This window comes from Schistocerca serialis, chromosome 5 (assembly GCF_023864345.2).
Source record: "Schistocerca serialis cubense isolate TAMUIC-IGC-003099 chromosome 5, iqSchSeri2.2, whole genome shotgun sequence".
Classification (NCBI taxonomy): domain Eukaryota; kingdom Metazoa; phylum Arthropoda; class Insecta; order Orthoptera; family Acrididae; genus Schistocerca; species Schistocerca serialis.
Window position 1 is genome coordinate 597,265,355 of NC_064642.1, and position 24,644 is coordinate 597,289,998.

Below are 24,644 nucleotides of genomic sequence, written 5' to 3' on the forward strand. Positions count from 1 at the left end.
AAATCTGGAAAGTTTCATCTTGCTGGGTCCTGAAAGACTTGAAAGCAGATCAGAGATGGGTGCGTGTGCAGTGTTGTGAAGAAATCATACGCCAATTTGAAGCGGATGACGACGGCTTTCTTGCAAGGTATGTGACAGCGGATGAAACATAGTTTCACCACTTTGATGCTGAGACAAAACAACAGTCACAACAATTGAAACATCATCCCCTACCCAAAAAAATTCGGGGTGCAAAAATCAGCCAGTAAGGTGATGGCATCGGTCTTCAGGGATGCAGAAGGGGTGATTATGGTGGATTACTTGCAAAAGGATGTGACTATCAATGCATCGTACTATTTCACCATCGTGCACTGTTTGAGAGAAGAGATAAAGAAAAAAAGGCATGGAAAATTGGCGTTTGGAGTTCTTTTGCATCAGGACAATGCACCAGTGCACAAAGCCCTCACAGCACTGGAAAATCTGCCTGACTGTGGGTTCAGATTGTTATGTCATCCACCATATTCTCCAGATTTGGATCCATCAGACTTTTTTCTTTTCCCAAACCTAAAAAAAAAGAGCTCAGAGGATGATTTGACAATGATGATGCAGTGATTGATGCTCAAAATCGAAGACCTTTATTTCAATGGTTTGCAGACGTTATCTGACCATACCCACAAGTGTATTAATGTACATGGGTATTATATTGAAAAATAAATAGGTGTTACAAAATTTCTGCAAATTTTATTTGTTAGGCTAGACCCCCCTTGTATATCACACGAAAAAATATTTCATTTGTTATCCGACTTCAAACTTGAAATTAAAAGAATCAGTACTTCTGCATTCAGGTCGAATGGGTTGCAATGTAAAAGTAAAACATCAGGCAAGGAATGACTTTATTCTCATATGATGCATTCCAGAATTTATCCATCATCAGATGTCCATGTGCGATTGGGCCTACTACACATAGACATGGCATTTCAGTTGTATGTGAAATGCCATATCTGCATGCAGTAATTGCTCCTGGATATCTGATGATGGATAAATTCTGAAATGCATCATATGAGCAACAAAGTCATTCTTTGCCTGATGTTTGACTTTTTCCATTGCAACCCACTCAGCCTGAATGAAGAACTACTGATTAGTGCAGTAATGGCCACCTGCCCCCTGCATGGCTTTATGTCGCATTTATATTATTGAAATTAAAACATTCTCGAAAATCTTGGAATCCCTGGAACTGTTACTTGCCAGTATCTCCATGAGATGTTTCCTGAACGTTGGATGAGAAAGGGGAGGGGGGGGGGAGGAGTCTCATTGTTGTGCCCCCTCGATCTCCCCATCTGACTCCATTGGATTTCAGTACATGGGGGTTTATTTGGAATATTGTTTACAGACCAAAGGTTCAAGATCTGGTAGATTTGATGTAACAGATCTACACCACAGTAGAAGCCATTAACACTTGTTGTGCTTACAAACATGTGAGAAGTGGAATACCATTTCAGTGTCTGTTGAACTACAAACAGTGCCTACATTGAACTGTACTAACATGCATAAAAATGTTTGGGTTCCTGTATACACTGTTGGGCAAATAAAGTTATAAACCATAATAGGTACTGAAAGAGAAAAAAATGGTTTTAATGTACCTCTATACTGGAAGTCCTGTATTTGTATCAGATAGCTCCTGATTTTGATAGTACACAGACAGTGGTCTGTGTAAAGTTAAAATCCTTTGTGTGAAGTATTAGATAAAAACAGCTGCTGTATAGTATAGAAGGAGAGGAGTGAGTTTTTTCAAAGTAGCTTTTTTTCTGCTAAACTACATGTATAAAGTAATTTAAAAGTAATTGACATAATTATCAGTTCGAGTAGATCATCACTAGTCATAATTTGTCATTAGTATATGAAACAGAACAAAGACTTTATATTTAATTTTGAGTTCTATTTAAAAAAAATACATTATCTTACCTTGTGAGTTTTTCATCATTGTATTAAGATTTTAAATCAAGCACAGTTCCTGTAAAGTGTGATGCTTGTCTAGAACCTGGCTGTTTAACAAATTATTGTTTTATGCATAGTATAGAAGTTTTATTATATACCAACTTGGAACCATTTTACAACCATTAACATGCTGTTTCTCTATGGATATCATTGGCACTTACTTTTTTAAGAATATATGTTAGTTTCAAAACATTGTAAAGGATCACCCAGCTCTTCCATCAGCCTAGCCACTGTTTTACATGTCTAGTTACCTGCAGATGCACATGCATGCTCCACATGAACCTTCTCTCTGTGTCACTATATGGTGCTTCTGCAGTTCTGTCTTGACATGCTGTCTGCTATTACGCATCCAGTGCGAGTGATTGCAGTGGTAAGTGCGTCCTCTTGCTATCTGGTTTTGCTTTCTACCTATTGAGCTGTTTAAATACAACATGATACTCAGCCTTGTTTCACATCAGTTGCATGCTAAGCTATAACATTTTTTCATGTTTTTCTTTGGGGGGAGGGAGGGGGGGGGGAGTGCCCCACAATTTAAGACTGAATAATGTGGGTCTTTACCAGTGTGTTTTTCAAACTTTTGTAGGTAAATGAGGGAATGATGCTGATTAAATTTAAATAATCCTATTGATGATACAGTCGGTTTGTGACCAATTTTTCAGTGCATGGGGACCTTTAGCTCATCAGGAACTGGTACTCCTGGTGATCAGAATTTAGTAGTATTTTACCTACCAGATAGTTTGTTATTGAGAAGTTCTTATTTTAACTGTTGTCCTTTCTAGGCATTACAGGAACACTCTATGTTATTTTATGTTGTGTTGTTGTTTTATGAAGTCCACTAAACAGTGAAAAATTGCTGACTATGAACACTGAGTCATCCCATTCTCTTTCCTGATCAGAACATGAGTTGAGCTTGTGAGTATGTTCATCTGCTGTCTCTCTTCATTTTTTATGTTTCATTGCCTTACATGGGTTCTTGTCTGTAACTTTGTACAGATTGCACCTGTGATGTACCTATAATGCTGCAAAATTGGTTGTGTTTGTAAATAAACTACTTACAGCTAAAGTGGATTCATCTTCAAAATAAACAAAAGGAGCCAAAAGTGGCTGCTTCTGCATGTTAATGTATAATTTGCTTCTTCTCGTGTTCCTAGAGGCTTTGCTTCATGGTTGCACGGAGTTTGAGGCGCCATCTACATCTACATTTATACTCCGCAAGCCACCCAATGGTGTGTGGCGGAGGGCACTTTATGTGCCACTGTCATAACCTCCCTTTCCTGTTCCAGTCGCGTATGGTTCGCAGGTAGAATGACTGCCGGAAAGCCTCTGTGCGTGCTTGAATCTCTCTAATTTTACATTTGTGATCTCCTTGGGAGGTATAAGTAGGGGGAAGCAATATATTCAATACCTCATCCAGAAATACACCCTCTTGAAACCTGGACAGCAAGCCACACCACGATGCAGAGCACCTCTCTTGCAGAGTCTGCCACTTGAGTTTGCTAAACATCTCCGTAATGCTATCACGCTTACCAAATAACCCTGTGACAAAACGCGCTGCTCTTCTTTGGATCTTCTCTATCTCCTCTGTCAACCCGACCTGGTACAGATCTCACACTGGTGAGCAATACTCAAGTATAGGTTGAACGAGTGTTTTGTAAGCCACCTCCTTTGTTGAGGGACTACATTTTCTAAGGACTCTCCCAATGAATCTCAACCTGGCACCCGCCTTACCAACAATTAATTTTATATGATCATTCCACTTCAGATCGTCCGCACGCATGCTCCCAGATATTTTACAGAAGTAACTACTACCATTGTTTGTTCCGCTATCATATAATCATACAATAAAGGATCCTTCTTTCTATGTATCCGCAATACATTACATTTGTCTATGTTAGGGGTCAGTTGCCACTCCCTGCACCAAGTGCCTATCCGCTGCAGATCTTCCTGCATTTCGCTGCAATTTTCTAATGCTGCAACTTCTCTGTATACTACAGCATCATCCCCGAAAAGCCGTATGGAACTTCTGACACTATCTACTAGTTCATTTATATATATATTGTGAAAAGCAATGGTCCCAAAACACTCCCCTGTGGCACGCCAGAGGTTACTTTAATGTGTGTAGACGTCTCTCCATTGAGAACAACATGGTGTGTTCTGTTTCCTAAAAACTCTTCGGTCTGATATTCCATTGGCTCTTACTTTGTTTATCAGGCAACAGTGTGGAACTGTATCGAATGCCTTTCGGAAGTCAAGAAAAATAGCATCTACCTGGGAGCCTGTATCTAATATTTTCCGGGTCTCATGAACAAATAAAGCAAGTTGGGTCTCACACGATCGCTGTTTCCAGAATTCATGTTCATTCCTACAGAGTAGATTCTGGGTTTCCAGAAATGACATGATACGCGAGCAAAAAACATGTTCTAAAATTCTACAACAGATTGATGTAAGAGATATAGGTCTATAGTTTTGCGTATCTGCTCCGACCCTTCTTGAAGACTGGGACTACCTGTGCTCTTTTCCAATCATTTGGAACCTTCCGTTCCTCTAGAGACTTGCGGTACACGGCTGTTGGAAGGGGGGCAAGTTCTTTCACATACTCTGTGTAGAATCAAATTGGTACCCCATCAGGTCCAGTGGACTTTCCTCTGTTAAGTGATTTCAGTTGCTTTTCTATTCCTTGGACACTTATTTCGATGTCAGCCATTTTTTTGTTTGTGCGAGGATTTAGAGAAGGAACTGCAGTGCAGTCTTCCTCTGTGAAATTGCTTTGGAAAAAGGTGTTTAGTATTTCAGCTTTAGGTGTGTCATCCTCTGTTTCAATGCCATCATCATCCCAGAGTGTCTGGTTATGCTGTTTCGAGCCACTTACTGATTTAAGGTAAGACCAGAACTTCCTGGGATTTTCTGTCAAGTCAGTACATAGAATTTTACTTTTGAATTCACTGAACACTTCATGCATAGCCCTCCTTACGCTAACTTTGACACCCTTTAGCTTCTGTTCGTCTGAGAGGTTTTGGCTGCGTTTAAACTTGCAGTGAAGCTCTCTTTGCTTTTGCAGTAGTTTCCTAACTTTGTTGTTGAACCACAGTGGGTTTTTCCCGTCCCTCACAGTTTTACTCGGCATGTACCTGTCTAAAACGCATTTTACGATTGCCTTGAACTTTTTCCATAAACACTCAACATTGTCAGAGTCAGAACAGAAATTTTCATTTTGATCTGTTAGGTAGTCTGAAATCTGCCTTCTATTACTCTTGCTAAACAGATAAACCTTCCTCCCTTTTTTTATATTCCTATTTACTTCCTTATTCAGGGATGCTGCAACAGCCTTATGATCACTGATTCCCTGTTCTGCGTTTACAGAGTCGAAAAGTTCGGGTCTGTTTGTTATCTATAGGTCCAAGATGGTACCTCCACGAGTCAGCCATGTCACAATGTGTGGCCCCTCCTGCCAGAGGTTTGAGTCCTCCCTCGGGCATGGGTGTGTGTGTTGTTCTTAGCATAAGTTAGTTAAAGTAGTGTGTAAGTCTAGGGACAAGTGACCTCAGCAGTTTGGCCCCTTAGGAACTCACACACACCGGCTTTGCTTCATGGTAAGACTGACAGAACAAGATGTGTGAACCAATCAATGAATGAACAAACTGCTGCTGTTCTTGCCTCTGGAGCTGTAATACTACTGATTATTTATGATACTATTTGCGATGATCATGATTTTCAAAGTGAATCAGGTTGCAGCCTGCTTATGGCAGCCTGGAGCAACATTGCAAAGTCAGAACACTTTACGATAAATCTCATGAAACACACAAACACTATATTTATCTTTCTTAATAAACCCAACAGAAATAAATACAGTGATACAATTAATTTCTCCATGTAAACATGTAAGGGGAGAAAAAAACACTGTGCACAAATCAGGTACTGCTGCTGCTGTCAGCTGCCTTTTTCTATGTCTGGAACTTGAAGTGTCTGTCTGCCAGGCATTTTCATGTACTGTAGTGTACTCACTAATTATTTTGACACTATGAATTTGTCTTATTTTATTATTATTAAGGGTTTTCTTAGTTGCTACTTACAACTGCATTAAAGTATAATGTTACATATTTTTTCATTGTAGACTTTATCTAAATGCTAAGCGAATAAATTGTCTCACTTTTTCCATTAGATTATTTATCTTTGCGCACTGCTTCAACAGTTGCTACAGTAACCCTTAACTGTTATTAACAAACCATTGGTGGCTTTGAAACCATTCACAATTAAAATTCTAGCTAATTTTATATTTATGGTGCTACGCTACAAAGAACACCCATAGTGACTGGGAGAGAAAAATGCAGTTAATTTGCATCCGGTGATACTGTTTTCTGACCTATTGTATTTTAACAGATCATTCTCTGTAACTTAGTTGACTATAATAAACACACGCATAGAAAGAGAGAGATAGAGATTTATTGTAATGTTGTACGATGGGCTGCATTCCAGTAACAATGAATTAAAATTTTTCAGTTATGATTTCTGGTGGGAGCAAGCAGTGGAAGAGGAGTTAAAAACGTTGCCAGTAATTACTGTTATGTTCCATTTTGTCATATAGAACTGCCTACAGTACATTTTTAGAGAATCAATTAATTTCATGTGCCCATCTTTGTGTACTTATAATTTTCATAACTTGTGTTTTTATACATGCTTGTGAATCTTCAGCTTATCAGTAACTGAAATCAAGCTATATAGTTAAATTATGAGCAAGGTGGTACAGTGGTTAGCACACTGGACTCGCATTTGGGAGGATGATGGTTCAAACTCACGTCCGGCCATCCTGATTTAGGTTTTCCATGATTTCCCTAAACTGCTTCAGGAATGTGCTGGGATAGTTTCTTTAAAATGACATGGCCAATTTCCTTCCTCATCTTTCCCTAATCTGAGCTTGTGCTCTGTCTCTAATGACTTCATTGTCGACAGGATGTTCAACACTAATCTCCTCCTCCTGTAATTAAATTGGTATGAACTATAAGTAATTCATTCTCTGTTTCAGGTGGAGCAGAAATCATATCTATAGATTCATTCAACAAGAGCACATCAGGTGATGATTTTGTTATAGGAATAACAATTATAAAGGTATGATATCGTATATTTCTCAGTTGACATGAAGCCATCAACACCTTGTAATAGGATAGTTTCATGGTTAATTGTTACATTTTGTGTAATATGTTTGTTGTTTCTGCATTATAGGCAAGCAGTGACAGCAATACTGAAACATATCTTAATATTTATTCTGAATGGGAGCCTAACTCAGAATTCAACCTAGAGAGTGTTGCTCAAAACTGTTTAATGTTGGAGCTGGATTTTATACCATATCAACTGTATCATTCGTATATCCTGGTAAATGAAAATAATGAGAACACTAAAGAGGTACTTAAATATTTTTGTTAGATTGTAGCTTAATTAGGAAATGATGTTTAAACCAAACACAGTACAAAAAAGTACGGGTGCAAGTGGCAAGAGCATGCACCACCTCCTCCCTCCTCCCCCCCCCCCCCCCCCCCCAAACACACACACACACACACACACACACACACAGTAGAGTTACTTCACGAGTCTCCTTGTATGTATGCAGCAGTCATTCCAATTGATGAAAATGTATGCCACTTCAAGTTTCACCTCTGCAAAGCTTAATTTCATGCGCAAGACAAGCATACATTTTCAATAATATTTCTGCAAGTTTAGTACATGAAATTGAATTATACAGCATGTATATGTTTGTTTTTTTAACCTAGGGAACAGTGATGAGCTGTAGAAGCAACAAAATAAGGTAAGAAACCCCTTTCCAGCACCAAAAAATCATAAGCCAAAATTTTAGTCAGCAGAAGATGTTTTTTATTATTTGATTACTGAAATTTTGTCTTTGTGTTTCTAGTTACTAAGATAAATGCCGAGGCTGAAAAAACCATTGTAAATTTAGGCCAGGTGGGTGGCGAGCCCCAAGGATATGTTGTAATGCCAGTTCCCATGTGTGGAGTTCTGAGAAATTGGTGTTGGGGGGAGAATCCTATGGCAAATGTGATGAAACAGACATCAAGCTCATGAGTGTCATGTGGTAGAAAATGTTCTGCAACAGGATATTATATGTTGTCAGTATACACCATCTGTCTATGCACTTTCATCCTAAATGAGAACTTGGTGGTAGTCACAACAATGCAGAAGGCCAAAAAGGGTTTCCATAACAACTGGGTCATGACATGTGTCATTTCACAGGTGGCTCTCACTTTCGTAGTATATGTTTCGCCAATTGCAGGGCTGGTACAGGGGTGCATAGGACAATTTTCATCCTAACTAGTAACTTGGTGGTAGTCACACCAAAGTAGAAGGGCATGCTGTTCAGAAAGTTACAAACCTCGTTGTCGGAGCTGAATCACTTTCCGGCCAAATGTTCTTTTAACCTAGGGAACAGGTGATAGTCACTGGGTGCCAAGTCAGGATATAGAGTGGGTGGGTGATTATGTTGCACTGAAACTGTTGCAGGAGAGCAACAGTCTGCCGAGCGATGTGTGGATGAGTGTTGTCATGGAGAATGCTTACGCCCTTGCTCAACATTCCTCTTCTCCAGTTCTGAATTGCCCGTTTGAAATTTCAGAGTCTCACAGTACCTGTCAGTGTTGATTGTGGTCCCAGCGATTCAGCTCCGACGAGGTGAAAGAAGAGGTTCATAACTTTATGAACAGCATGGTGGCGAGCTGGTATGACATGGGCATACAAAAACTGCCACAGCATCTACAAAAATACATTGACAGAAATGGTGATTATGTTGAAAAATAGCTAAATGTTCAAGCTGTAAACTGATGTAAACCATTCTAGAAATAAACAGGTCTATGTACTTATAAAAAAATAGGACACCTTACTTTTGGGACTACCCTCATATGATGAACAACAAAATGTTATACCCAAATTTGTAAATAACATTGGCCACATAAAATCAAACAGAAATCTGTGCCAGTACTAGAAAAGATACAGGAGTGAGATATTGGTTAATAATAGGTGGTACTGATAAATAAAAGAATGAGCTAGCACATAAGGATGTAAACAGATGACAGTTTGGACAAGATAACGTGGCAGCAAAGACTGACAAGAGGGTTACTTGAGAAGGTATAATGGCTGCAACAACTAAAATACAAACAAAAATAATCAGTTTTTGAAAATGCAATATAATTGGATAGATGGCACCAAACAGCAAAAGGAGAGAACACATATAAAAGTTACAGACATGTGTAGGCTGTCAGACACAGTGGCTCCTTCTTCTGGCAGAAGGGTTGAAGGGGAAGGAAGACAGATAAAGGAAAAGGATTAGCAAGGTTTCAGAAATGGGGAGAATTACAGATAAGTCGCCCAGAACTCTGTGTCAGGGTAGACTTACTGGCAAAACATATACTACCAAAGGGAGAACCACCCACGAAATGACACAGCTCATGTCCCAATTGTTATGTAAATACCTTTTGGCCTTCTGCATTGTTGTGACTGAGTTTGATGAGATTTGAAAAACTGAGAGCTTAAAGATGAAAGATAGGGCAATAAACAAGTCACAGATTACTGATAAATCATTGTGCAGGAATTAATAAAAGTGGAAAGTTAAGTGCATTGTACATGGTAGACAGGTGCAAGGAAGTCAGAAAATAAAATATATAGAAATCTGAAAGGGAACAAAGAAGAGAAATAGTTCATGAAAAGAAATGCTGAGGCTGAAGAAATTAGCATAAATTTAAGACAGTGCTGTAACACTGGTTCCCACCTATGGAGTTTGAGAAACTGGTGCCAGGGAAAAGAATCCTCTGGCATGTGTGGTGGAACAGGCACTGAGGTCACGACTTTCATGTTTTAGAGCGTACTCTGTAACAGGATGTTGTGTGTTGCTAGTCATACCAATATAGACTGCCAGACAGTGTTTACATAACAACCAGTAGATAACATTTGTCATCTCAGAGATGGCTTTCTCTTTGATGTATATGTATTGCCAGTTATAGGGCTGGTATAGGTAGTGTTGGGAGAGTGGATAGGACAAATCTTACAGCAGAGATGATAACAGAGTTAGGAGCCATTGGGGAGGGAAAAGGGTGCAGAGTGGGTGTAAGATCTGAGCAAGATGTTAAGATATTGCCACGATTTGTTGGGGGGGGGGGGGGGGGAGGGGGGGGGGGGAGGGGGGGGGGGTAAAGATATGCTTGATGTTCAGAATGGACTTCATTTCAGGGCATGATTTTAGGAAGCAGCTGATTAATACATTCAAGACCAGGATAGTACTGAGTGAAAAGAAGTTTACTCCTAAGTTTTTTTTTATTATTATTATTTTACTATTTTTAAAGGCATCAGCAGTACCAGGGTTGGATGTGATGGCCTGGGAAATCTACTTTTCAACTAGTCTGATGGGTTAATTACATCGACCAAACATATGTCTGCCTTAGGTCAGCAACACCTGCCCATATAGTACATGAACTGCCCTCCTATATTAAAGACACTAACCATTTCATAGATCATCGAAATCTATGCACATCCCACTCCCACTGCACACCTTCCTTTTCACCATTGCTGCCACCTCCCTCTATACCAACATTCCCCATGTACATGGTCTGTCTGTTGCTGAACATAATCTCAACCGGTGCCCACCTTTGTCATCCTTCCTGCTCACTTTAATTAACTTTATTCTCACAAAGATCAGTGGCATGACAGTGGGAGCCACAGTGGCTGCTTCCTATACCAACCTTTTTATGGGTTGCTTGGAGGGGGCTTTTCTGGGATCCATATGCCTTCAACCCCTGCTTTGGTTTATTTTGTGTTAATGACAACTGTGTCATGTGGACTGATGGTGAGGCTAACCTGCTAAAAGTTTTGGATCTCTTAGTACATTCCTCCTATTCCAAATCCCATGCCACTTTCCCTGATCTTGGCCTCATCCTCACTGAGGGCCAACTACACACAGTTCTGTTCACATAAATCTTCTAAAACATCAGAACTTACATTTTGATAGCCGCCACCCTTTCCACATCAGTTGTTCCCTCCCGTACAGCCTTGGCTTTCAAGGCAAATGTGTTTGTTCTGATGCAGATTCTTTATGGCAATACACTACCATTCTTACCTCAGGCTGCCACGAACATGACTACCCCACCAGCCTAGTTCAAAAGCAGATTTCTTGAATCATTACATCCAATCCTGGTACTGCTGATCTGTCCAAAAAACATCTTAAGATTGCACCTCTTGCCACTCAGTACAGATGTTACAGGGCGAGTGTTCAATGGAGCTAAGCCATTAAGTCGGTTCTCCTTCAGTGTCGACCTCAGCCATGTCTTTGTACACCGCAATGTTGAGAAAAATTCTTTCTGCTGTAGCAGCAGATGCAGGGAGACAAGCAAATATTTTGTACAGCATGTGCAAAGTAGGGTAGTCAGCTCTAAGACAGACAGACAATGCATGCCTAACAGAATCACAGTCATTAATGGCATTTATACTCGTTTGCTTGTATTGAAGAATCTCTCCCATTAAGTCTCTTTTTAATCACAAAGAGTGATTCTTCTTTGAAGAACAGTAGTTAAGTCAAGCACTGATTCATTTTATGTCTCAGATCATTATTGTCATGTTTCAGTAGTCGTGAGGGCAAAAGTATGTTGAATTTTAAATGGTAAAGCTACATAGGAAAGTACAAATACTCGATAACTCGGTTCAGTCGAGTTGACTGATGAAAGAAACAAATGAATAGTGTGCGGTTTGACTGGCGGGAGTGGTGCGGGTGGCAGTGTGGGGGCCCCCCAAGGGCGGGGAGGGGGGGGGGGGGCCACGCGACCGCATGCCCCCCATATGTATCCGCCACTTGTCACACCAAATGCCAGCTTTGAGAGCTAAAATTCAGTGAACCTTCCCCCACATCTATGAGAACCAAGAAAGCTATTCTGACTACAATCACACATTCATTCATTACAGAATTAACCACAATTAAGTTATGGATGAAGGGTAACGTAGGGTGCTGATATGAAACAAAAGGAAATAAAATCAGTAAAGTTGGTTCTGTACACAACTGTTCTTCCAGACATGGCTATATCATAAGCAGATAGCATAAAAGCAATCTGCTGAACTAGGTGAAGCCATCCAGAATGAGATTTTCACTCTCCAGCGGAGTGTTCGCTGATATGAAACTTACTGACAGATTAAAACTGTTCGCAGGAGAGCTTCTGTAAAGTTTGGAAGGTAGGAGATGAGGTACTGGCAGAAGTAAAGCTGTGAGGATGGGGCGTGAGTCGGCTTAGGTAGCTCAGTTGGTAGAGCACTTGCCAGCGAAAGGCAAAGGTCCCGAGTTCGAGTCTCGGTCCGGCACACAGTTTTAATCTGCCAGGAAGTTTCTTAGGTGAAGCCATGTTAATCATTATAAATGACAGGTTCATGAAAGGTGGCTAAGCAGATGCCATTCATTACTCCAATGCCAGGAAGAAAACCTGTACCGGATCTGTTATTATCATAGGATATCAGAGTGTAGTCACCCTGATCCACTGATGAGGACCCAAGTCAGAACCTCAAAACTTTTCATTGTTACTTTAACTGTACAAATACTATCAAACACAAAAAATTGTTAGAACCAGAATGATTATAAAATGTATACAGGAAATATTCCCCAAAGAAAATTTTTTCTTGCCCTCACTTGGGCCATACATAATCTACAAACAGTTAATTACATTACTAATTTCATAATTTTACAAAACAATTCAATCGTCATTCTCACAAAAAGGAATATACTAGATGTCCCAGTTCAAAACCGAGAGTCATGGGTCCTACTAACAAAATATAATTTCCTATGTAAGATCAAAAGCTAATATTTTAACTGGGTACAAGAGGGTAGAAACTACATGTTGCATCAGAGCTGCATGTCTGCATACACTAGCATTGCCACTGTAAAAGACATATTAATAGGCATGGTAAATCATGCTGAAGTCTCATTGTAACATAGAAGGCAAATAAACAAAAATCAATCATTACAAAAGATAATGTTTTCATCATAGGAGAACCAACAACTGTTAAGTACTTTAGAAAATGCATTTTATCCACCAGCTGTTTTATTTAACCTATACACCATCTAGTGGTTTCAATCACATATCATCACTGGATGCAAGGTAAAACAGATCAGTTAAAAACTTATTCCATTTTTCTTTTAAGTTGATACAACAAGCTTTACAGTGAAAACACTCAAACAACTGTCATCCTGTGTTGAAGGTTTATAAACAAAACCAGTAGATGACATATAGGTTAAATAAGACAGCTTATTGTTAAAGTGCATTTTCGTAGGTACAAAAGGTTTGACATATTTTACACTAATATACAGGATGGTCAGAAACAGTCTGAAAAGCTTGCAAGGGTATGTGGTGCTGAGAAATAATTGTTAAGAAAAAATTCGATACATTGCACCATTTGTGATTTAATTAGCATTGAAATTAGCCTATCAGGACTTAGTGCGTGCAAATCACAGCAGCCTACCAGAGATGGTGTTTGCAAAAGTGTTCTTGTTTGGTTTCCTAAACTGAAGAAGAGATCCTTGCTGTCATCTAATGTCCAGTTTTTGTATCACTCTCTTGTTCAGTTTGAGAAAACCAAACGAAGAACACTTTTGACATCACCGCGTGTGGCAGGTTGCTTGAATTTAGGTATGCAATGTCATGATTGGCTAACTTCCATGCTAACTAAACTGGGAATAGCACAACATAGCAGTTTTTTTCCTACACTTATTTCTCATCACAACCTATGTTGCATCATCCTTATAATCTTTTCAGGCTGAATCTGACCATCCTGTAAAGTTCAACATGGTACTAATTATGTTATGGTTGTGTTCAAAAGCACACTAACAATCAATGTGTTTGTGTCTATAAACATTGTCTCGTGTCACTGTACAGAAACCTGTTGACACAATGAACATGCTCTTCTAAGAATGAATGGTGTGACAAAACTCTATTTACGGAACTTAACATAAAATTACCATTAAACGTGTGTGCACAGAAACATAGCACTCGTTTGTATGAAATTACAGAAAAAAATCACATGAAAACCGATAATCACGCAAATGATAAAAGTTTCATCTGAAAATAAAAATGTTACAATTCCTACAGCCATTCTGAGACATAACACACTTTATGTTGTAGTCTCTTAACATCACAACATATTTCATAGGAGTATAACAGAATTGTGAGAGGGAGGGTTATTGACCAGGCTCATCTGGTTTTATCTAATCATGGAAACTGGGAACACGATCATGCAGAGAATGGAAAACAACATGAAAAAATGAGTTTCACGCAGTATGTCTCATTAGCCTCATAGAAAGTCACTCCCAGGCCACATGAGACTGAAAGCATTCTTTTATTAACCACACCTCACTGTCTTTTCTTGATGTTATTTCATTAATTACTGATCAAAAAAAGTGCTCAGTCTTGCAATTTATTGTGGACCACCCTCTATTTTCACCAATAAGATTGTCGCTATAATAACATTTTTTGTCTCGACCACAATATTTTATTGACTTTATTACAGCTTACATGTTTCGGAATTGCACCATTTCCAAAGGGTCTACAAAAAATTTATATCTGTGGGAAACATGTGATAACATACAAAATAGTGATTGTTAAAAAATGCTTCAAATCAAATAAGCTTGCTGTCTGATCCTAATGACCATCCTGGATGCACTGAACGTCTTTGGCCTGGCATACATTGGGATGACTTTATGTGCCAAACAGCATTTTTTTAAGTTTATTCTCATTCATGAAATATATTTTCAGTTGTAAATGTGGACAACCTTCAGTTGTATAATTGAACAAAGACACTGAAAATTTGTGCCAGATCAGCACTTAAACTCGGATTTCCCACTTGTCAAGAGCAGTCATCTAAACTGCTTTGGCTAATCAAGCACGCTTCATCGCAAGACTCAAACTTCCATATGTCACCATCCATGTGCCTAAAATCTGCACTCATACATTCTTTGTGTATATTTTTGTACAAGGGAGACAGTTTAATTCAAAGTTTCTTGCCTTGTATTGACAGATAAATTAAGTATTGCAGTTTGTGCATGTCTGAAGGAATGGGCCCTGCAGTGACTAGCTGTTATGAAACACATGAAATGCATTCACAGTTGCAAATATGGACAGCCGTTAGCTCTGTAATGGAATGATGACATTGAAAATTTGTGGTGGAGCCAGACTTGAATTTGAATTTCTCGCTTGTCGCGAGTGGTCACCTTAACCACTTTCGTTATATGCGCATGCTTCATGTCCAGACCCAAACTTCCAAACGGCATTGTCCATGTATCTACTGCGTGCACTTGTCCATTCATTATGTGTATTCCCGTACAGTGGGAAATCTGGGTTTGAGTCCCCGTCCAGCACAAATTTTCAGTGTCATCATTCCATTATACAGCTGAAGGTTATCCATATTTGTAACTGCAAATACATTTCATGTTTTTCCTAACAGCTGTAGTCACTACAGCACATGGTTCTTCGGATATATATGCACTGCAACTTCGTATTTATCCACTGATACCAGGCAAACAACTTTCAGTTAAAATGTCTCCCTTGTACAGGAGTATACATAATGGATGTAGAAGTCCAGCTGTAAAAACATGGATGATATCATTTGGAAGTTTGGGTCTGTCCATGAAGCTGTTACTACTGAACAACACTAAAAGTGGCACAGAAAAAGTGTAAGGGATAACTTCGCTTCAGTTGCTGTGACTCTTCTTGGTATGTCATTACTTGACACATCTTTTACTCTCGGATCTATGAACACTCAGAACAAACTGCATATATAAACTAATAAACTGCATAATAAAAAGTCTGCAACTAACATAAGCATAGTAACATGCACCTGGCTGTAGGTTGTCAGAGTACCTTTCTTTCCTTGATGTATGTTCTTTTCCCTTGTTGATACTTTCTCAATAGATGTGGGTCAGCTAATATCCCTCAAGTCTCTCCTCATTGCTCCATGGGTTAATTCCATTTCTTGATTCCTACTTAGCTACTTATCTTTTGGTGCTGCAGTCACTGTGCTCTTCCCAGGGTCCCATCACAAAAGGACACTCTTAACTAAAGTGCTATAGAGAAAATACAATTAGTAGTTACAAATTTTCAGTCTTGTTATCCTCTGATCCACCTCTGCACTGGCAGGAAATTCATTGCTCCATGTACCTACTCTGCTCACCTCTGCATACATTTATGGGAACTCATCTAAATAATCACCACATTGTTCCTTGTTCTGCTGGCACTTAAAATCAATAAAACCCCTTCTTCACATCTGTAAGTCATAATCTCACTTCAGGTATCCTTCTTTTTACTTCAGCAAAATCATCTTCTTCACAACTCAAATGAAGAAAAAAAACACAATAAGAACATTCCATTATTCACAAGATGTCTCAGACATCAAGACAAACTAGTATTCAGCATAACTTTCCAGCATCTCATTATACGACAGTGGTTAAGGCATCAATTGATTGTAGATGATATATCTATCAGATTCTGTCTCATCAGGCTTTTCCCAAAATTTCTTGACGTTTGATACATGATATATACCATGAGATCTGATACGCGAAGTGCCTCCTCATTAGCCACTCTCAGCAGATCAGAAATTGCCCACTATATATAGGGTGTCCCAGCTATCTTGTCCACCCAAAATATCTCTGGAACAATAACAGCTATTGGAAAACGACTTTCACCGGTATCAATGTAGGGCTGGGGCCCATGAATGTACATATCTGGAAACATTCTAAAACGACAGAATATGTTTTTTAACACAAACTTATGTTTTTTTAAATGGACCTCCTATTATATTTTTTCTTCAGCAATCCATAGCATGACAAAGCACATACACAATGGCATTGATTGCATCGCAATATTCCCATTACATCACAAGATATTGAGACACGAAGTTGACGCTTGAAACATCCGACATGCGCTGCCAGCGCATGTCCTGAGGCTCAGGCGTGAACCCCATGCTGCCCGTAATCGCGATGTGATTGACATGTGTAATCACACTTCCATACTTATCAAGAGGTCCAAAACGAATAATACGGTCTGCTGCCATCAAATCTCATAAGCACATAATGGTTTCCCTCTTGCACGTTTTACATATCTACGTACACAATATGAACCAGTACCGATCGGTGTACACCCGTCAGGTTGTCTTATTTATCCTGCATACCCAAAATAAGGTTTATCTAATGCGTTATATGGCCCATTGTGCCTGTCGCGCAGGGCCTGGCTCTACCTAGTCAAGTGTCCAATGTAGTTCTCACTACTGCCACAGTTACCACTTCGCCTTGTTTATGATTTGCGACCCATGCAAACTCCTGTACTCCACCACCCTCCGAGCATCCCATTTGTTGTTGCTTTGGCGTGCAGTACACCGCTTGCCAGTGTAGTCGTGCAGCAGAGTAATCTAGTGACGGCATGGAGGTAGTACACATTGTGAATAAACGTTGTGTTGTGGAACTTATACTGTACAGTATAATGTACACACATGAAGATATGGTAGAAATGCTGCTGATCTATGGAGAATGTACGTTGACGGGAAATACGTTATGAGATTGCTAGTTTGTAGATAGTACTGTTAGCGAACATTATGATTATTAAGTTAATTTGTCTGTTTTCTACCCTACTCTGCATAACTGTACTGTACCCTGTTGTAGGTGGACGAAATGCTGTTCAGGCAGAACAACTGTACAGAAGACAATTCCCTGGCAAGTCATCGCCTTCGCGCCGGATGTTTGGTCGTCTCACATCTCATCTACGTGAAACGGGAAGCTTAAATCCAAGACCTCGACATCATCCTAGAACACGCACAGAACGTGCTGAAGTTGCTGTGCTCGCTACCATAGCTGTGAATCCTCAAATCAGCACACGTCAAATTGAACGTGAAGTTGGTGTGTCGAAATCAAGTGCACAGCGTATTCTTAAACGTCATAAATTTCATCCTTACCATGTTCATTTACACCAGGATCTTCATGGAAATGACTTCCGCAATAGGGTAACATTTTGTTGGCAGGCTCAGCAAAAACTTCTGACTAATCCAAATTTTTTTGCAGATGTTCTCTTTACCGACGAGGCATCATTCTCCAACAAAGGAATTGTCAATATGAGGAATATGCGTTATTGGTCCGCAGAGAATCCAAAACGGCTCCGTCAGGTAGAGCATCAACGTCCGTGGAAAGTTAATGCTTGGTGTGGGATTATTGGAGATACCATTATCGGACCTTTCTTTATAAATGGCATCCAAAATGGCAGACAATACTCCAGATTTATACGACACAATCTTCCTGTTCTCTTGGACACTGTACCTCTGAACCGGAGAATGGTCATGTGGTATCAGCATGACGGATGCCCTGCACATAATGCCTTACGAGCACGACGACTTCTGAACCGTAAGTTCCCTGGTAGGTGGATTGGATGAGGTGGCCCAGTTAGGTGGCCTGCCCGATCTCCGGACCTTACACTGCTGGATTATTTTCTTTGGGGAGCAGTGAAGGATGCTGTTTACGAACATGAACCAACAACACCAGAGGACATGAAGCAACGCATTATTGATGCTTGTACAGCCATCAAAGAGGAAACAGTAGCACGAAGTAGGGCATCCTTCATCCGCAGAGTGACCCTATGTATACAAGCCAATGGGCATCACTTTGAGCATGAGATGTGAACGCTATGTTTAGTATGTAGTGCTGGTATCACAGTGGAAGTTTCTACAAAGGGCCATTTTACCCAGTGATGTTAAGAAACATTTGTTTGCAACAATTTGTCATTTAACACATTTGATAAACATAACATTGATAATTATGTGATAATAAAAGTAATTGGTAAGACATGTTTACATTCATCATCTATGTCCTACCTGAACTTCCCAAATCAAAACATTTTTACCTAAACAATGGTAAAACTTTTAGTCCACTTGCTCGTTTCACTAAACCATCAACATGAATTTTACTATTACGAGTGAATTATTAACTGTCACTTGCGCTAGATCTACAGTAAAGTAAAGTTTTAACGTTGAACGGCATTACCTTTTTAGTAACGGATTAACGATAAGCGAAGTTAACTTTGTGACTAACGTTGCGGTACACAGATATGTTACAGAACCGCATCACCCCTAGCCTATGGGATAAATACCTACTGGAATGTACGATGTTAATGCAGGATGGTAGCAGACCGTATTATTCGTTTCGGACCTCTTGATAAGTATGGAAGTGTGATTACGCATGTCAATCACATCGCGATTACGGGCAGCATGGGGTTCACGCCTGAGCCTCAGGACGTGCGCTAGCAGCGCATATCGGGTGTTTCAAGCGTCAACTTCGCGTCTCAATATCTCAGGATGTAATGGGAATATTGCGATGCAATCAACGCCATTGTGTATGTGCTTTGTCATTCTATGGATTGCTGAAGAAAAAATATAGGAGGTCCATTTAAAAAACATAAGTTTATGTTAAAAACACATATGCTTTTGTTTTAGAATGTTTCCAGATATGTACATTCATGGGCCCCAGCCCTACATTGATACCGGTGAAAGTCGTTTTCCAATAGCTGTTATTGTTCCAGAGATATTTTGGGTGGACAAGATAGCTGGGACACCCTGTATATTAAGCCTGTGAGTACCAAGAGTTTCTGCCTGAAACCACAGATTCATTAATTTTTTCCTTGAAGTACCAATGCTTGTAGCATGAAACCACTAACGCTGTTGAAAACTGTCACCTAGCGATGCACTGAGGCATTTCTATGAATGTACTGCATTGTAGTCGTCACTTATAATGTTCAAAGCAGCAGTCGACACGGAGACTGTGCTACAGGATTGGAGGAGATTGTAACTTCCCTTTTTTTATAGTGTTTTAAAATGAAACTTCTGTGACAGTATATAGTGCCAAATTTATTAAATTTTAGGCCCATTTTCACTTATTATTTAGGAATATAACTTGTTTTTGAGACATGGGATCGTGTTTAGGAAAAATGTGAATCTGCTTTCAAATAATGACATGAAATGATGGGTGGTTGAAAACTATGTTCTAGTGAGTTCAAAGTGAAACTGTCTCCTTAAAACATTTGATTTTTTACAATCGTACTGACCAACTAGGATCACATTAACAACTTCAGTTCCTCTTCTTCCTTTGTTGTTGTTTCCTATTTTTCCAGTATTCCCTCATATTCTCCCCATGAAGTTTCTTCCTTTCTTCTGTCCATGTTGTTCCTGATTTTTTTATTTCTTCTGCTTTGAAAGCCTTCCAAATTTAGTATTTTATTTTTAAAACGGTTTCTTTCTACTATTTCTGATTCTTTGATGTTGTTTCTTTCTGTATCTTTCCTTACTTCTGTAATCCATGCTATTGTTGATTCCTTCTTCCTGAAATAGAGGAGTATTTGTTTTGCTAGTCTATTTCCATCCATCCGGTAGAGGTGTCTGAAAAAGGTTAATCTTCGTTTGGCCATTACTTCAGATATTTTCTCTATATTTTTGTAGGTCCCTCATTGGTTCTTATTTTCCAACCATCTGCAGTTTCTATTGCACCCATTATTTTTCTAATAATCCTTCTTTCCAGTACCTCTAGTCTGCCCATCTTATAGTTCATCGTTACCCATTCAGATCCATATAAGCATTCTGGTTGTACCACTGTGGTGTAGTGTTTTAGTTTTGCTTTGCTAGATATGCGCTTCTTGTTGTAAATATTTTTGGTCAAACCATACGCTCTTTCCATTTTGTTAATTCTTACATCTATTGCAGATTTTTCTAGTCCATTCTGTTCTATAATCTCTCCAAGATATTTAAATTGATTTATGTGTTCAATTTTACCTATTTGTGTTTCTATGAATTTTGGTGCATTTTTTATATTTGTCATGAATTTTGTTTCTTCAGCTGAAATTTTGAGACCAGTTCTGTTTGCTATTTTTTCCAGAAGGTTTATCTGAATTACTGCTTGTGTCAGGTTTTCTAAAAGTATTGCAAAATCATCCGCAAAAGCCAAGCAGCTTACCTTGATTCCATTTGTTTTCCTTCCCAGAGTTATTGGTTCAATTTTGTGATTTTTTAGCTCCGAATTCCAGATGCTTACAATTTTTTCTAGAACACAATTAAACAGTAAAGGTGATAAACCATCACCTAATCTAAAACCAGTTTTTATTTCAAATGGCTGAGATTCTTCTCCCATAAATTTGAATGTAGATATTGTATCTGTTAGTGTTTCACAAATTATATTTGCTAATTTTGATTTAACAGCAAATTCTCTAATCACCTTATCTATTGTTTCTCTGTCTATACAATCAAATGCTTTCTTGAAATCAATAAATGACACTATTATTGGTTTGCTGGTTAACATTCTATGGTGAATTATTGACTTTAAGTAAAAAATTCGTTCTGCGCAGGATCTGCGCAGGATCTTCCCTTTCGAAAACCACCCTTATATTCTCCCAGTTGTTTATCTAAAGTATCTACCACTCTGTTCAGGAGAATTTTTGATGATATTTTGTATGCCACTGACAGAAGTGACATTCCTCTGTAATTTTTGACATTTTGTTTGTCTCCCTTTTAATGTAGTGGGTGGATTAATGCTGTTTTTTTGGAATATTTTCAGTTTTCCAAATGTTCTCAAGAAGCAGTTGTACATCCTTTATGATTTTTGGTTCTGCCCACTTCAATAATTCTGCTGTAATGGAGTCTTCACCACTTGCTTTATTGTTTTGAGTGTTTTGATGGCTTCATGAGTTTTTAACTCTGTTGGTGAGAAATATTCCTCTAGATTTTGAGGTCTCACTGGAAATTCTAATTTATCTGTTGAAACTGGACAGTTTAACAGCTTTTCAAAAAATTTTGCTAAAATTTCACAATTTTCTTTGTTATTTAATCCCATTTGATTGTTTATTTTTTGTGTATTTCTTTTTATATTCCTTGGTTACTGTGATAATAAATATTAACTGTATGAAAAATTTTAAAATTATGTTGCAAAGTGAAACCACCTTCATACAACTGAGTCTTTACTTTTTGCTGATTTCCTTTAATATTCATTGCTTAGTAAAATAATAAATGCTAATTTTTTGAAGAATTTAAAATTAGCTTTAATCAAAACCCTATTCCCTACTGTCAAATGTATATGATGAAGTGCTCCCTTCTGATTAGCTTTACATCTCTCAGCAGCTCTTCATATTTGTTACATTGCCATCTGTACTATTACAGCATGTCTGTCTCTCTCTGTGGATGGGAAATGAACCTCTTCCCTATTCTTATCAGCTGACCACTTGTTCTTCAAAACTGAGATGCGTGTCTGGGATATCTTCTTGGAAATCTTCCAAGAAGATATCCCAGTTCCTGTGTTTTGTGTGTCATTACAAATGAATTATCCTCACAAGTGCCTTCATTATCCTTGCTGGAGGATTTGATACAGCATGGTAATGAGAAACATATACTGTGATACTTTTCCTCTGTCATAAAAAAAGCTTGCCATCTGAGTGATTTGAACAGAGGACCACTGTCTAATTCAGCCTTGTCTTCTTCCCTTACACCTCTCAGAAAGCTCTCTGCAAACCCCTTACACACCGTCTTTGCACTAGCAGTCTGAAAGGTGCAAAGGTTACATATTGTTTAGTCAGTTCAACGATAACTAACACAAACTAATAACTTTGTCTTGCCCTCAGGATGGGCTGAACAGCCCAGTAGCAGCAAGTTCTGACAGCTTCACCAGAATAATCAGAAATACCGGTCTTCTGTGCATTACAGTGACTAATATTGCATGTTGACAGGACTTGCAGTTTGCCATAACTTTCCAGATTCTTCCCTCCACATTGTCGAAAAAATAGACTCTCTTAACCTGCCAGAGCATTCCTTTGCACCAGAATGTACATAGCCTTTCCCTGATACGTACACAATTGTTAATCGAAGCTAAGATACAGTGACCAGTGCACCAAGTGGTCATGTGTCAGTTTGGAAGTCGTCAAACACTGCAGCAGTTTATGGTCACAGTACACCTTTATGTCCCCTACCAAACAAGAAGAAAATACAGAAGGTATCCGGGGCAATGGAGAACTCTATCTCTCTCAAAATCAGGATGTCCCAGTATGGGGGCATTGATTAAGCTTCCTTCAGTGCTACAAACTAACACTATGCTTCTTAGTTCCAGTCCCAATCTGTGTTCTTTCTCATTAGATGACAGAGCCACAGGGTAGATACAGTCACCTTGATGAATCTTTTGTAATAATTTACGAGTCTTAAAAAGGCACAAATCTGTTGCTTAGTTTTTTGGTGCTGCATAATTTCTTGTGCCTTAGAGCTACTCCAGATCTGGATGAATCTCTTCTGGTGAAAGCACTTCCCCAATGCATTTGCTCCCTTTATGCCCAGGTTCTGATTTTACAAGGTTCACAGTTACTCCATGATCTTTGAACGCTTGCAGCAAACAAAAATGGTTCAAATGGCTCTGAGCACTATGGGACTCAACTGCTGTGGTCATAACTCCCCTTTGCAGCAAACAGTTTAGGATCTTATTGTGCTCTTTGCCATGCTTTATGACAGAGGAAGAGTATCACAGTATCTGTTTCTCATTACCATGCTGTATCAAATCCTCCAGCAAGGATAATGAAGGCACTTGTGAGGATAATTCATTTGTAATGACACACACAACACAGGAACTGGGATATCTTCTTGGAAGATTTCCAAGAAGATCTCCCAGACACGCATCTCAGTTTTGAAGAACAAGTGGTCAGCTGATAAGAATAGGGAAGAGGTTCATATGAGGTTATCTTCTTACATAGTTCTGCAGGAATCACTGTGTTTAAATCTCTTAACGAAGGCAGTTGATGACACTTTCAGTCCAAAAGGTAGATTTTTAAACTGGTAGCAACACTCAAAACATAGAAATGTGGTGTATTGGTGGCACTCTGGTTTCATCTCCACTTGCCATTAACTTGTGCACAAATCTACTGAGGTGAGTGTCTTCATATCATGAAAATGTAACAGTTCTTCGAAAGTTTATGGATGATCTGTTTCTGGCTCTATAATCATATTAATATTATATGAGTCAAGTACCAAGCGTATTGACCCAGCTTTCTGTGGTACACATACTAACAGATTGTTGTAGGATCTGGAAGTTTCAACAATAACCCAAATTTCTTCTTCACTGTGCTCCTTATACTTCAAGGGAATTGAGCAATGTTGCATAAAGAACTTTTGGTGTGGTCCAGGCATGTCTGAAAACACTTTACATTGTGATACCAAAATATCTCAAGCTGCTCTCTTTCTTCAGTTATCTCAAGCTGTCCTGATTCATCATCTCCTACTCTGTTCAAGTCTGATTTCCCATTATTTGTATTGCCTCGGACATGTTCTGTTTGTGACACATCAACAAAACCCACTGAATAGTTATTTTCATGAAACTAAAAGCCAAAATAAATAAATAAACAAACAGTTGTTTTCTATGACACTCTTTTCTACACAATTATCGAAATACAATTTGAATGCCTTTCTCTGAGGTTGTGGCACAGCTAGTTTCATACCATCATTTATCATCATTTTATAATGATTTATAAAATCCAGCCTCAGGATCATAATCCAGAAATTCACCCACATTGTTTGTGATTGGCACACAAAATCAGTTCTTGCTTGTCTCTTGACTTCCACTGCTTTTCCCGTTACTGCTACTCTAATGCTCATCT

The 24,644-nt window shown here is 38.9% G+C and overlaps 1 protein-coding gene across 2 annotated transcripts in view; it reads left to right on the plus strand.

Annotated features, from left to right (window-relative positions):
* Positions 1–24,644, plus strand: part of LOC126480683 (KICSTOR complex protein kaptin-like) — a 110,124-nt gene that overhangs the window by 28,480 nt on the left and 57,000 nt on the right. The window contains exons 2-3 of one of the 2 annotated variants that reach the window (XM_050103912.1): positions 6,995–7,077; positions 7,192–7,371. In XM_050103912.1, coding sequence (XP_049959869.1) covers positions 6,995–7,077; positions 7,192–7,371 — 263 coding nt within the window. The remainder of the gene's footprint in view (positions 1–6,994; positions 7,078–7,191; positions 7,372–24,644) is intronic. The other variant, XM_050103913.1, reaches the window with a different exon arrangement.